The sequence below is a fragment of the Chelonia mydas genome, chromosome 19 (genome assembly GCF_015237465.2).
Source record: "Chelonia mydas isolate rCheMyd1 chromosome 19, rCheMyd1.pri.v2, whole genome shotgun sequence".
Lineage (NCBI taxonomy): Eukaryota > Metazoa > Chordata > Testudines > Cheloniidae > Chelonia > Chelonia mydas.
The window spans coordinates 9,062,302-9,075,370 of record NC_051259.2 but is presented as its reverse complement, the minus strand read 5'-3'; the positions used below and the strand labels follow the sequence as shown (position 1 = coordinate 9,075,370).

At 45.6% G+C, this 13,069-nt stretch overlaps 1 protein-coding gene across 2 annotated transcripts in view; it reads right to left on the bottom strand.

Annotated features, from left to right (window-relative positions):
• Positions 1–2,681: 2,681 nt before the first annotated feature.
• LDLRAP1 (low density lipoprotein receptor adaptor protein 1) overlaps positions 2,682–13,069 on the bottom strand; it is a 37,158-nt gene continuing 26,770 nt past the window's right edge. Inside the window, exons 5-9 of one of the 2 annotated variants that reach the window (XM_037881773.2) lie at positions 12,960–13,032; positions 11,467–11,550; positions 8,866–8,993; positions 6,529–6,563; positions 2,682–4,765 (exon numbers count right to left, since the gene is read on the bottom strand). In XM_037881773.2, coding sequence (XP_037737701.1) covers positions 4,621–4,765; positions 6,529–6,563; positions 8,866–8,993; positions 11,467–11,550; positions 12,960–13,032 — 465 coding nt within the window. In that variant the 3' untranslated portion in view covers positions 2,682–4,620. The remainder of the gene's footprint in view (positions 4,766–6,528; positions 6,564–8,865; positions 8,994–11,466; positions 11,551–12,959; positions 13,033–13,069) is intronic. The other variant, XM_037881774.2, reaches the window with a different exon arrangement.

The window sequence follows — 13,069 nt, the reverse complement described above, 5'->3', positions numbered from 1 at the left end:
ATTGTGGGGGGGCTGGACATAAACACAATAGATTTAGACGATCGTAAGTACAGGGCACTTTGTCAGAGTCCGACAAGGTTATGCCAGCAGCTAAAGAAGTCGGCTACCTACAGTCCAGCTCAGGCTGTCTGCAGGTTTCTTTACCTACACAAGAGCTCTGCGGCAAGAGATTGAAGATCCATGTATACATAGCTTCCTTGTTCATACCTGCCAACATCTGCAGGATGCATCAAGTCATTAAGCCCTCTGTACCGTTAGCTCCAGCACAGAGTGACAAAGCCAGCACTTCAGAAGCACAGCTGTATCAGACACTTAAAGCCGAACGATCACTTCAGCAGTAGCAGAAGAAGGATGAGGAATGTCTCATCTTCATTACAGACAAGCTCCCTCATCTCTAAACACTTAGCAGACTGCACCAAGCATCAGACTGTGCACGGGGCTAGCTGGCTTATCGCAGCAGCAGTTTAGGCTAGAGCATAGCAGTTTGGGCATGAACCTGCTTGCAGGAGCTCACTGCATATCTGATCGAAGTTTGCTTTGTGCTGAAGATTCGCTGTCCGACATGCAAGCAAGCCCTAGACAGGATAAGACTGAGGCTGCGTCTATACTACAGACCTTACAGCGGCAGGTGTCGCATTGGGAAGAAGCTGCTGCCAAGTCCCTGACAGGCTCCTTTCACTCCTGAAAGGAAAATAAGGTGTCAAATCTTATCTGAGAGCAGCTGGAGCGGAGAGAAAACCAGGCTGGTCCCTGAGTTCTCCTCCCTTTGCTGTCAGGCTGGCACTGGCAAGCACCTGGCTCAACTCCTCTTCCTTCAGAGGAGCCTTCCTTCCCTCAGCCGGTTTGCTTCCCCTACTGGTTTAAATACCTGCCCTGCAGAGTCCAGGTGGAAACTCTTGCTCCAATCCCTCCTTGCAGGGAATTAACCCCTTCCTCTCCTGCTCTGGTGTGGGGAGATGTACGTGCCCCTCCCCACACCTATCACTCCAGCCTAGTCTGGAGACTTGGCTTTCCTCTGTGCTTCCACCTCTCAGGATGCATTAAAAGAAGCTAGCACGAGTAAACTACCTGGAAGAGCAATGAAAGGGCCTTAAGAACGTTATTCAGGGGCTAGTGAAAGAGGGGGTGGGGGGAGACCCATGCTCTAGGAAATGGAAAATCCCCAATTTAGAATCATTTGGAGGAGAGGAATTGTTCCAACAGGAGAGCCCACTAGTGTCTTAAAATTCAGTGCTTATAGTACAAGCCACCTAGCTTAGAGAGATGTTACATAAAATGTGCTCAGCCAGCCATTACAGAATAGCCACCAAACCAGCAGCTCAGACTGCCCACCTGGCAAGAACAGACTCACTTTCTCATATTAATAGCTCTTCATGAATGTATTGAACCACATCTGCAATAGGACAACTAGTTAAAAGGTGCAAAACACTCACCTAGGGAGAGAGGGGGGGAAAAAAGTACAACTGCTCCCCACAATGCATTCGGCTTCCTAAACGCTTCTAAAAAAGTGGGAGCAAAGGAGACCGTTTTACACAGCTGAAGGAAAAATGGATTCCGAAAAATTTCCACCCAAACACTCAAAAGGTCACATCAGAATTGAAAGATCCATTTGTTCCTTGGCACCTTCATCAGTTATGCATGGAAGACCAGACTGGATACTTAGTATTCATAATTTGAGACATATCCTTAGACTGGAACAGCCAATTTAAATAGTGGGGGGAGGGAGAGAGAGGGGAAGAACTTATGGAATTTTTGTTGGTTTGACACTGATGAAAGGAATCTTTGTAAACTCCGACCCACACAGCAGTCGCTACCAGACGGGCTCGGTGTTACATTCTGAGAACATTCCATTGCTCATGGTACTCGTCAACATCCTAAAATGAATCTCGATATTTGCTCTTCAACAGGTGATTTTTAGCAACATGATTAAATGTTAGCCCAGGAGACTGCCTCCGCAAAAAAAAAAATGGAGTAGAATAAACAAGACTTCAGGGGTAAGAAAAGCATGTTTTTGATTCAAATTTACATTTAAAGAGGCAACAGTAAAAATTAGCCATCACCTCTCATGGGAAGGGTGTAAGAAATCCTTGCAAATTAGACCATCCCCACATGTAAATTTATTTTTAAAAAATTGTATATTTAGTTGTACACAGACGTTTACTTTTATTTTTCCCTGGTGGGGCCCTGCCCCACTCTTCACCTTCCTCTGCAGCCTTGCCCCACCTCTTCCCACCCCCACTCTGCCTCCTCCCCTAAGGCCTCCCCACGCACCCCTCTCTGCCCTTCCTCTAAGCCCCCAGTCCACCGCTCTCCCCAAACCACCTCCTACCCGGGAAAGCTGACTGGCAGACCACCCCGGGGCCTGCTAAAAGCACAGCACAGCCTGGGAAAGAACAGATTATTCTTACCTGGGGGCTGAAGTCAAAGCACATCACTTAAGCATGTGCTTGTCAGAGAGTTAGCCATCTGATTACAATAACACTCCAGCAATCACTCCTCCACAGGTAGGCTGCTGTGAAGAGACTGATCAAGGCATGCATTCTACAAGTGTTTCATATGCTGGTCATTTCCTGTCCATTAGATGTAGGAGGGAGAAGGTAAGCATTGCATGTGAGAAGCAGGGACAAGCTAATTTTTCTTGCCACTGTGTTTGCACATTTAAAGCAGTCCATCACTGGTACTCAAAAAAGGTAGAACTTTTAATAAAAACATTTTTTTTTACAGCGTAGGGTTTAAGACTATGTACATATATGCAGAATACTATATCTGTAAGGATATACTCCAAGGATCTCTAGAAAGAGAGAGAGATTAACATATAGCTGAATCCTCATGGTTTGTGCAACAAAAACTTTAGAAAAAAAAATCACAACGCCCCCAAGGAATCAGAGCAGGGTGCTTGCTACAGCTAGCTTTGCTTAATCGGGGGGCTGTTTATACAATCAGCGTACAGTAGATATACAGAACTTAAGCGTGAAACTCCTCCGTTTGCACGAGACTAGTGCCACTGGTGATACCAAACAAGATGCAAGAATGCTTTTGCAGGAGAAAGGAGTACCAAGATTTTATAGTAGACATGAGGGAGCTATGACGCTGACTCATCACATCACAGTACCCTTTATAAAACGCATCATCTGTAAGTTACGAGTCATTCAGCTGTTTCCTAATACAATTACTCTCTCTCCCCGGAGGAAAAAAAAATTATTTTTACTTTGTACAATGTTAGGAGACTTATAAAAAGACAAATTCGTTCCCCACATAGTGTTTCAGAACCAAGTTACAAATCTATAAAACAGATTAGTATATTCCTCACAAGGCCACAAACACTGCAAACTATGTTCGTGCAGTCATTAAGTTTAATCTTTTAATTAGCATAATCCTTATATCGCCATTATTGATTTTCAAATCTAGAAGTACAGGAGATTAAGGAGTCGCATTTTTCTTTCAGCTTCTCAGGAGGTGTAGGTCTTGGAACGATCATCCAAATAGCATACAAGGGATTTTTTTTTCCCCCCCTTGGAAGAACATCCAGGTAAATATTGGTTTCACTTAATCCAATTCTGCCTCAGCCTATTAAGTGGCTCCACTAGACAGATTGGTATAGAGACCAGACAGAGGTGTGCCCAGTAGGAGGCAGCCAGCATTAACCTATTATGCATCTGGTTCAATCCAACCTGCAATTTTCAATGTATGATCAAAAGCCAAGTGTTACTAGAGAACCTTTTTATGACTATCAGTGCGACTGAAGTCTTTAGATTTAGAGTCACAGTGAAGGGAAAAAAAAAAAAAAAAAAGTGTGAAAGGTCGGTTGTGAGATACAGACCTGCAATATTGCGGTGGTTTTTGGATCAGTAGCTTCTGGGTGAGAAGAGAGGTTAGAGATGAATACCCAACTTGTTTTGACATTTTGGGCCATACTTTCAGTTCAGGCTTTTAAAGTGCAAAGCTACGAGTCTTTGGGTAAGTGTGCCAACTCCAATCTGAAAGCTAACGAAGTGTCAGACAACCCATTACTGATGGCTGACAACTATGGGGATTTATCGCAGACATTCACAAGGAAAATAAAATCTGTTACCTCTGATTTTAATACTGGTGTAGTTCTTTCCCTCCCAGTTTATCAAGAAGACAACTGCAGAACTAGAGTTGTTTTGGAAGCAAAGGATGAGTAACATTTGTGCTTACAATTGCAATTATATGTGCAGGTGTCTAGAAAAATATGTACACGCTAAAGAGTCTTTGGTGCTGGATAGTCATTTTCGGAAGACAGCAAGCTCTGCTGAATACTCTTCCATCAGTATATTGCCATCTAAAAACTGTACACGTTACTTTTGTATAGGATCCAGCAATGTAACTTCCATAATATATGTAAACTGTAACGGTTACTGAATAAATATATTCAGGAGCATCTCATTGTTTAGATAAAAAGCAAGGTTAAAAAAATATGTATTAAATGTCTAAAGCTTTGGTCTAAGCAGTTGTTATTGCAATAACAGCATCTGTAAGAATGGTGAAAGCCTCCCCTTTAAGAAATCCCTCCAGAACTTCACCCAGAAGGGTTCGCATTCAGCCCTTTTACTTTTAGTGGTTACTTTATTGCAAACAGTTCGGTGGAGGAGGAGTTCTTCAGAACCCAAACAGGTCATCTTTCTCTGCCGCATTTGAATCCATTTTGTCCCAGTCTACAGGAGAAAGGGTTTCTGCACTCTGGATATCTTGAGCAGTCAGGCCAGTGTCCAGGACGTGAGGGTTAGTTCTTGACTGAGCAAGTCTGAGAAGAAAGAAGGTGTTTATAGCCTCTATACTGCTATATGCAGCTTCATACTTCAAAATTCTTCCTACAGCTTGTAAAGAAATGCTCCTAAATAGGGAAAAAGCTGATCTTTGAAGCTCTTTGAAGTCTGATGCCCGCTTCTCAGAGTTTCACCTTAAAGACAGTCTACATTCGCAATGAGGGCTCCCTTTACAATATAGGCCTGGCAAAACGTTGCCTTTTTCCTCTGAAGCTAGCACTGACTGGTGCGTTGTTAGCAGGGACCTTATCTCAGTTAAAAGAACGCACTGACCAAAGCAGCCTCACCAAAAGAAATGTCTAAATTTTCACCATTCCAGGAATACCTGAGCAAGCAGCCAGTACATAATTTACTGCCATCCACAATCACTCCAACAGCTCACAGCAGCACTGCTGGTTCTCAGAAGCTGGTTCTAAAATTTTACTCTTAAGTAAAAAAAGACAGTATTTTGAGGCTGTGTTCAGATCTGAAATGGTAGTGGTGGTCAGCCTGTAGGGTCATTTTTAACAGGATCTTTCATCCCAGGGCACTGCAGAGGTTTATGAAAGTTAAAGCCCCACAGATTTGTAGTCCAATTACTAAATTCCATGTGTACAAGCCTAATACTTCAGTGCAAACTCTCTCATGCACAAAAGATATTTGGAGTTCATATAATGGATCTTAACAGACTATCAACTCAAGTTTGACCCCAAAAATATGTTTTTAAAACCACAACAAAAGCCAAACCCAAACCATAATGATGCTTTTAAAAGAAAGATCAACAGAAAAGTTCTCATGATTTGCTAAATTCTATTGGGAACAGATTAATAAAGGTTCTCCTGCCGCATTTGCGGCCTAACCATTGTGACAGGGATAGCCTGAAAGTGAAACTGACAATTCAATGTCCAAACTGTGGGGGCGGCAGGGGAGATAGTGACTAGTAAAATTTGTTTATTAAAGTTCAGTTTTAAGAAGTCCAACACATTCTTTAGTAATATAGGTGAGGAAACTGGTTTGGAGTAGGATTTAAGTTGACAGCATCCCTTTAATGATTTAGGAATGGATTTGCAACTTCTCTTTCCACAATGAACAGTGGAGGTAAGGAAAGAGCCTTCCACCTTAAGTCCAGTGTACTCGCTTTTTTTGAGCTATAAGCTGAACTAACCTTAAACTACTGTAAGTACGGTTTAAATAGATAGATATTAGGGATTTGCACTGTAATCAAGTTGGTTTTGTTACAACAATGCAAGGATTCTAACACAAAACCCCTTGGTTAGGTGATGAACTAGATCTGAGTTAGAGGGTCTTATTCCTTGACTACATGTTTGCAGTTCATCTGGGGAATGGCAGCGTAAACGCTATGTTAGTGTTACACTAACGTGGGGGAGAAGCAAATCAGTCATAAGTGCAAGAAGATCAGACCAAGATCACTCCTGCTAGTACGGGGACTAGACACTGTCAGCTGAGCGAACAGCATATCCGTTCCAGTAAGAGGAGACACTATCACCATGCTATGTTTGGGGAATTAAATTCCCCATCACACACACACCTATCTCCATCCTTAAAAGGTTAGTCAAATATTTTGACCATCAGCCAGCCTCAAAGTCTATCTTTCAATTAAGAGCTGAAGCACTGGCTGGGCTGCTCCCCCGGTCAGATCATTGGAGCAGATTAGATTAGAAGCATTATTAAAACTAGTCATAGTGAAGACTCTTGGGTTGGTCCCTAGTGCCATAAACTTGTAAAGAGTTATTAGAATTACCTTGAAAATGCCTCCTCCAGCCCATCATCCATTTCCTTTATTGAGAGAGAGAAAAAAGAAGAGATAGTTGCTAAGCTAGCACGGTTATTTAAACAGCTGGCTCAACTTTCCTTCGGGCGTAGGTACAGCATCATCGAGTGCTTAGAGCAACACTGGGTATCCGTGTCTGAGCACTGCAGTTTTCTTTGCAAACAGCAAGGACCTAACAGATTGAGGGATGCTGTTCCACCACCAACCACATCCATTTCCAGCATCTCTCCCGTCTCTTCTCCCCCTCCCAACCAGCAGCAATCCCCCTCCCTGTACCAGTGCAATAGCCAACCTAAGGCCTGATCCAAAGCCCAGTGGAATCGCCCTCCCTGCCCCCAAGCCTTCCAAAATTAAGCATCCACACGACCAGCACCCCCCAACCAAGTTAACTTCAGGTAGCAGAAAGCTGTGCAGTGCCAGGTATTGTTATTGCCTCACCCCTTTCCAAGGCCTCCTGATGGTTTTCTGCAGTGGATTTTGTTGGGAAAAAAAAAACAGGAGGACTTGTGGCACCTTAGAGACTAACAAATTTATTTGAGCATAAGCTTTCGTGAGCTACAGCTCACTTCATCGGATGTATGCAGTGGAAAGATTTTATATACACAGAGAACATGAAACATTGGGTGTTACCATCACTCTCATTACAGTCTGTATGGTAACACCCATAGTTTCATGTTCTCTGTGTATATAAAATCTCCGCACCGTATTTTCCACTGAATGCATCCGATGAAGTGAGCTGTAGCTCACGAAAGCTTATGCTCAAATAAATGTTGGTCTCTAAGGTGCCACAAGTACTCTTTATTTTTGCGGATACAGACTAACACGGCTGCTACTCTGAAATTTGTAGGGAAAGAGAGATGCCTTTTTATTTGTGTCCTGCCTCTTTAAATTTCTCACCACTGCTGCTAAGTCAAACTTCACTGCTGCAGGGAGGGACAGCCCAAGGCTATGCACAGCGTAAGCCCTCAAAACAAGCCTAATCCTTGCGCTGTCCTCTCTGCGCAGGGGTGAGTTTCACCCCGAGAGCAGCCACTTTGTTCCAAGTTCAGATGCTGAGACTCCGGCATGTGCTTCTCACAAGAGCCTACTTCTGTTCTCTCAACGCAACACAAAAAGGTTGTTCTGGCTGAAAGCATCGGTTTGCATGCAGACACTTTCCCCAGCGCTGGAAACAAAAAGCAGATCGCTCCTTAGATTTTAGGGTTGGCCAAGTCGACTGATTGCACTCACCATTTCAAGCTTACAGGGTGCAAAGTGCAGCAGATACAGTGGACCCAGCTCAGCAGGATGCTTTCGGCAAAGGACCTACTAAGCACATACTTCAGCTGGACCTTTGTGCCAAGAACATTATATTTAAAGAGCTACGGGGCAGATTTTCTTGAGGAACTGCTGGTGTGCTTCCTTTTCAAATCTCTCCTCTTTGGAGGCTGCCCATGAACGGTATTTGAATATTACTGAATGGGGGCTGAGGGGTTGTTTTAATTGAAAGATTAGGTTTGAGATGGCCTTTCAATGGGCAACTTGATTACATCCACTGGGGGTTTTAAGCTTTGGGGCTCTGATGACCTTGATGCTATTGAGAGTTATGCAAAAGAAGGAGGTTGGCTAAGATCCCTCCAGGACCTACGGTGATGTTGAGATTAACAGGTGATATTCTAATTTGGCCTGAAGGTCACAAAATTTGGGTTCAGACAGGCAGTCTCTGGAAGCAAAGCCCCTTGGCTAAAGAGGCCCCATCACTGCTCCACAATTCAGCAGATTTCGTCTACTGCAGTAGGAGAGGAGGAGGTAGTGTGAGATCGTGGGTCTCAGACTATTCAGGACTTGACAAGTCAAACAATAGATTCCACGGCTAGAGCACGGGCGTAACCCACACCAGCATGCACAGCAGCTACAGACTGGTGCTTCCATCTGAAAACTAGACATTCAGGTATGTGATAAAGCACATAAAGAAGTGCCCAAGCATCTGAAATGTGGGTTTGTGAAAGAAGTTTACAAGCTCTTCTGAAAATCCCAGGTCTTGGCAGTCAACAGGAGCCTAAGAAGGAATTAGGCACCCAAATCAAACTCCAGGCTCCCACTGGAAGCAAACTTGATTGGACCCCTTTGAAAATCCCAGCACGAATGGCTGAGTAGTCTGGAAGTTCAACATCCAATTGCTAAGGCTTTGGTTAAGAGGTGGGCCCAGAATGAAGACAACCCCCCCATCCACAACGGAGGATGTTGGGGCCAACAGAAAATGAAGCTTCACCTTCCCCCAGCATCCCTCTTCTCAGGAGAAAGAGCTAGCGCCTTCAGTACGCTTACCCAGACTAGGTTGTTGTTCTCAGATGAGAAGTTTGGACCCAACTCATCCACGCGTGGGGCGTTCGCGCTGACAGTCAGGGGAGATTTGGCAGCATCTTCGAAGTCCAACAGGTTCCCTGTGGCAACTGCTGTGTGAACAGAGCAAAAAGTTACCTAGAAGAGTTTTGCAGTTCTCCTTCCCTGCCCTCTCCACCCCAATAAGAGGAACATGTACACCTTCCTACTGGGCTATGCTGGCACCACTTATTCGTTTTACGTTAACAGGTAGAGAGTCCTTCTCCAACCTCCCACATTGGGGCCAGGATAGTACTAGGCACCATACAAACATCTGGGCAGGGACTGTAAAACCTGATGGGCCAAAGAGACAAGAGAGTGGGAAGGGAAAAAAAGAGGCACAGATGAGTTAAGTGACTTCCCTAGGGTCACACACAGCAGGGAACAGAACCCGGTCATTGGATTTCCCAGTCCAGAGCCTTGCCCAATGGGCCACAGTGCCACCGCGCTCTTGATCTAGGCTACACTAGGAGTACAGAACGATTACTGGGCTAAGCATTGCATCAAAGCCCCTCTGCAGAAAAAAAGCCAGAAGCCTCATTTTTACGGCAACACACCCTGGATTAGGTGGTGAAGCAGACTGGGAGACCTGCAGCGGCTTTGCTTAAGCATCCGTTTGAAAATGGAATTATTGCATTAAATATGAAGTGGGAACAGCCCAGCCTGCACTTTGTCCCCTAGGTTCTTTTGATATTAGTGTTATTGCCGCCCATTCCCGCCTTCAGCTTAATACCACACAACGTCATTCAAGCTCACATTTGCATCATAGGACAATTGGTAACCAGGCAAAGGGTAGGTGGGTGTTTGGATTTTTTCCATCTTAAACTGCCACATTAACTGAATGTTTGCTGCTCAAGTTAGTCAGTTTGCTAGCTGGCAAGTGCCATCATTTTATGTTTCAGAGTTAACACCTCATTGAGATGCATGGGGCAGTCCTCACCTCTCCAAGCTAAAGATTCAGGCTGCTTGCAGTCTCAGGGCTGGTCTACACCAGAGTTGTGTCAGCTTAATTACATTGCTCAGGGCTGCAAAGAGTTTCATGCCCTCTGCAATGTAATTAAGCCGACCACAACCGTTTTGCCTTTCTTTGCCAGCTTGTATTCCTCATCGCGTTCTAGCCTTCTTAACTTTTTGCCATCACTTAAACTTTTCCTCCTTCACTGCTTCCTGCACACTGCCGGACCATCGCCATGTCTACTTGACAAGAAGTTTCCCTCCTTTCATTTGGCCACCCCCTCTTCTCCCTCCAGCCTCGCTGATGTGATCATGGTCCGTTTGGTTGTACTCTTGCCTGCAAGCCTCCAACACTTCATGTTTTTGTCCCACAATTCGTCTTTTCCCATCCTCCCACCCCACTAGCCTTGTCACCCTGAAGTCCATTACAAGCAATGTAATCTGCTCTCCCGGAATGACTTCAGTCTCCCCGGTTTGTTAAATCTCATCTTGGCAGGAACTGGCCACTCTTCTACCAAATAAAGAGCTCCTCCCTTTTTTACAAAGTATGTATTGGCAGCAATCAGGCCACGGGCTCTGGCTAACAAAGACGTTCTCATCAGCTGCATTTCTGGGTCCAAGGCATCGTACGTGACAACTGTTTTAGCCCTTGGGTTCTCCCATATGTCCACTGAGAGAGTTTCATTGATCAGGCACTTAGCTGGACCTACTGATAAGCAAGGAACTGCTAGCTAGCTGGAATTTTTCCTCCTCTGTCATAACGCTAACCTATGGCACGTATTCACATAAAACATTAAAGTTTTGGTCTCTACTCACTGCTATTGTCAGAGCTCACTCTTCCTTTGGATGTCCACTATCATAGCCTGTAATGTTCTGCTAGGATTATTCTTACTCTATTCTTTTTTACTACTGATCCATGGTACGGAGCCACAAAGCAACTCGTAGCACTGGTCAACCTCCATAGATTTGGATCCCTTCCATTCGGTGTCTTGTACACAAGCAACGTGCACCCTCCTTCTCTTCAACGTCTCAGCTACTTCTTCGTTTCCTGTTCATTGCTCCTACATTCAGGGAAGCCCGATTTAGTTCTTGGGCTCACTTTAGCTGTACGTGCCCAGAATGCAGTAGCATTTACCTTTTCTCACAGCAATTGTGCGTCACTTCTGGGGGAGGGTGGGGGACGACGACACCCTAGCATTGTATTGATATTCTCCCTGAAGTCAGACGCAGAGAGAGTATGCGATCGTAAAAGCTGCACCAAACTGGCTAGTCAGGCCTGACATTTCTTGGTTTGACCCCTGATTTTAGGTGGGCTGTCTGCCAGCCAGTGAGCAGCCCTACCTGCCTGGATCCCTCTGCTTCAGCAGAGGGCATTTAGAGAAGAGGCTGCAGTAGAAGCCATGGCTGAGAATGGCTCTTTGTAGTGGTTGGCCAATAACAAATCTACACCACGGATACAAAAAGTTGTTTGTCCTGCACTAGTCTCCACAGTTCTGCCGGGAGACTTGGTCGAATCCAGATGAAAAAACCCAGTTGCTGCTCAGAGGTCTTTAGACCCCTGAAAGCTAACAGGGCGTTTTGTTCATCACTTACACGCTTTAAGGCAGGCAGGATCTTCTGAGTTTGGGCCACTTGCACCTTCTCCCTCAGAGAGGGACTTTTCCCGCTTTTCTTTCTCTGCAACAAGAAAGACGCCCTCATTGTCCGTAGGCACTGGATTGCCTGATGTGCATTTCACGAACAGAAATGTGATAGGTCGTGACCATAAGAGCTAGTTGGGAACTTTCCCCCATCGGGGCATTTTTCTGTCAAAGTATTCGTTTTGCCAAAATTGAAGTTTTGCCACCAAAAGTTTGATTTTCCGGCGGGGAAGGGGAGGGGGAGAGAAAATGGGATTTACGGAGGGCTCCTGGACTGACTGCCTAGGAGACACACCTGCCAGCAGAAAAAATGAAACTGACAAAAGCCTTGCAGGCAGGGAGCCTTGAGATTCCATTTTGGTTCTCCCAAAATGCAGTTTTTCCGGAAACTGCATTTGACTTTTTGGTCACAAATTAGGGCACAATTTTTCTTCCCCAGGGGGGATTTCTATTTCCAGCCAACTTGTGTGACTGCCTGCATCAAGGGCTTCGTGCACTTGGGACAAATGTTTTCCGAGTCACACCCTCAGGAGACACTTATGTTCCACTCGCTCTCCAGAAGACTCAGCACCACCCAAGACACTTGGGGCCAGTTCCTCCTCCTCCTCCACGCCCTACATGCCTCTCTGGTGGCATATACGGGCAGTCTAGGAGATGCAAGTGGAAGGGACGTGTGATTGAGGGTATTTCCCCAGTGCAGGAGATGCGTAGGGCTGACACAAGTGGCCCTGAACAGCCCTGGAGTAGCGTAGGGCTCAGAGCTGTAGATTTTTTTTTTTTTGGGGGGGGGGGGGGGGGGGGGGAGAGAGAGAAGAGGAGAGGGGAGAAATATTCTAACTTACATGCCAAGGGATGTACCAGCCCCTACACCTGCCTAGAATCCAGGTGGCACAGACCCATAGTCAACCCAGGTGCCCTTTCCCAGCAGCACAGCACAGATTCTGCCCCCGTAGGTTTGGTTTTCAGAGGTGTGAGCACCCCAGCTTCATTACAGTGGGAGCCACAGTGCTCAGCACCTATTGGGGGTGGGGGAGGGTGGAGAAGAACAGCCCCAGCCCCCCAATATAAAATTCTCTTGCACACTGGCATGGGGTGAAAGGGACACAGGTGTCAGGCGGACTTGGAAAGAACAGCTCGTTACTTTACAGCTAGTTAGGCACACTGTATTTCATGTGCCCACCTATGGTGAAAGCAACAGGCAGAGACAGGTTTACAAGGAGCAGGACTCAGTACGAGGTGTCAGCCGCTGATTGCGGACACTAGACCCTGCTGTCAGAGTCACAAGAAACCTGCAGTTACGTTAGCAGCGCAGCCAGAATGGGCCTCAACGCCCACCCCCCCCCCTTTTTTTTTTCCAGTGCATACTTTGAAAGATCACTTGAAAGGATAATAAGCCCGAATTATTTCCTTGGCTATATTGCAAGACACGGAGAGCGACACACTCACCTTCCTTGGATGCTTGCCAGAACTCAAACGCGACTTTGAACGCTTGAGCTACAGTTAGGGTGACTGCCTGGGCCTGAAAGACAATGTTAGACAGTGCATTCGTCGGCAGT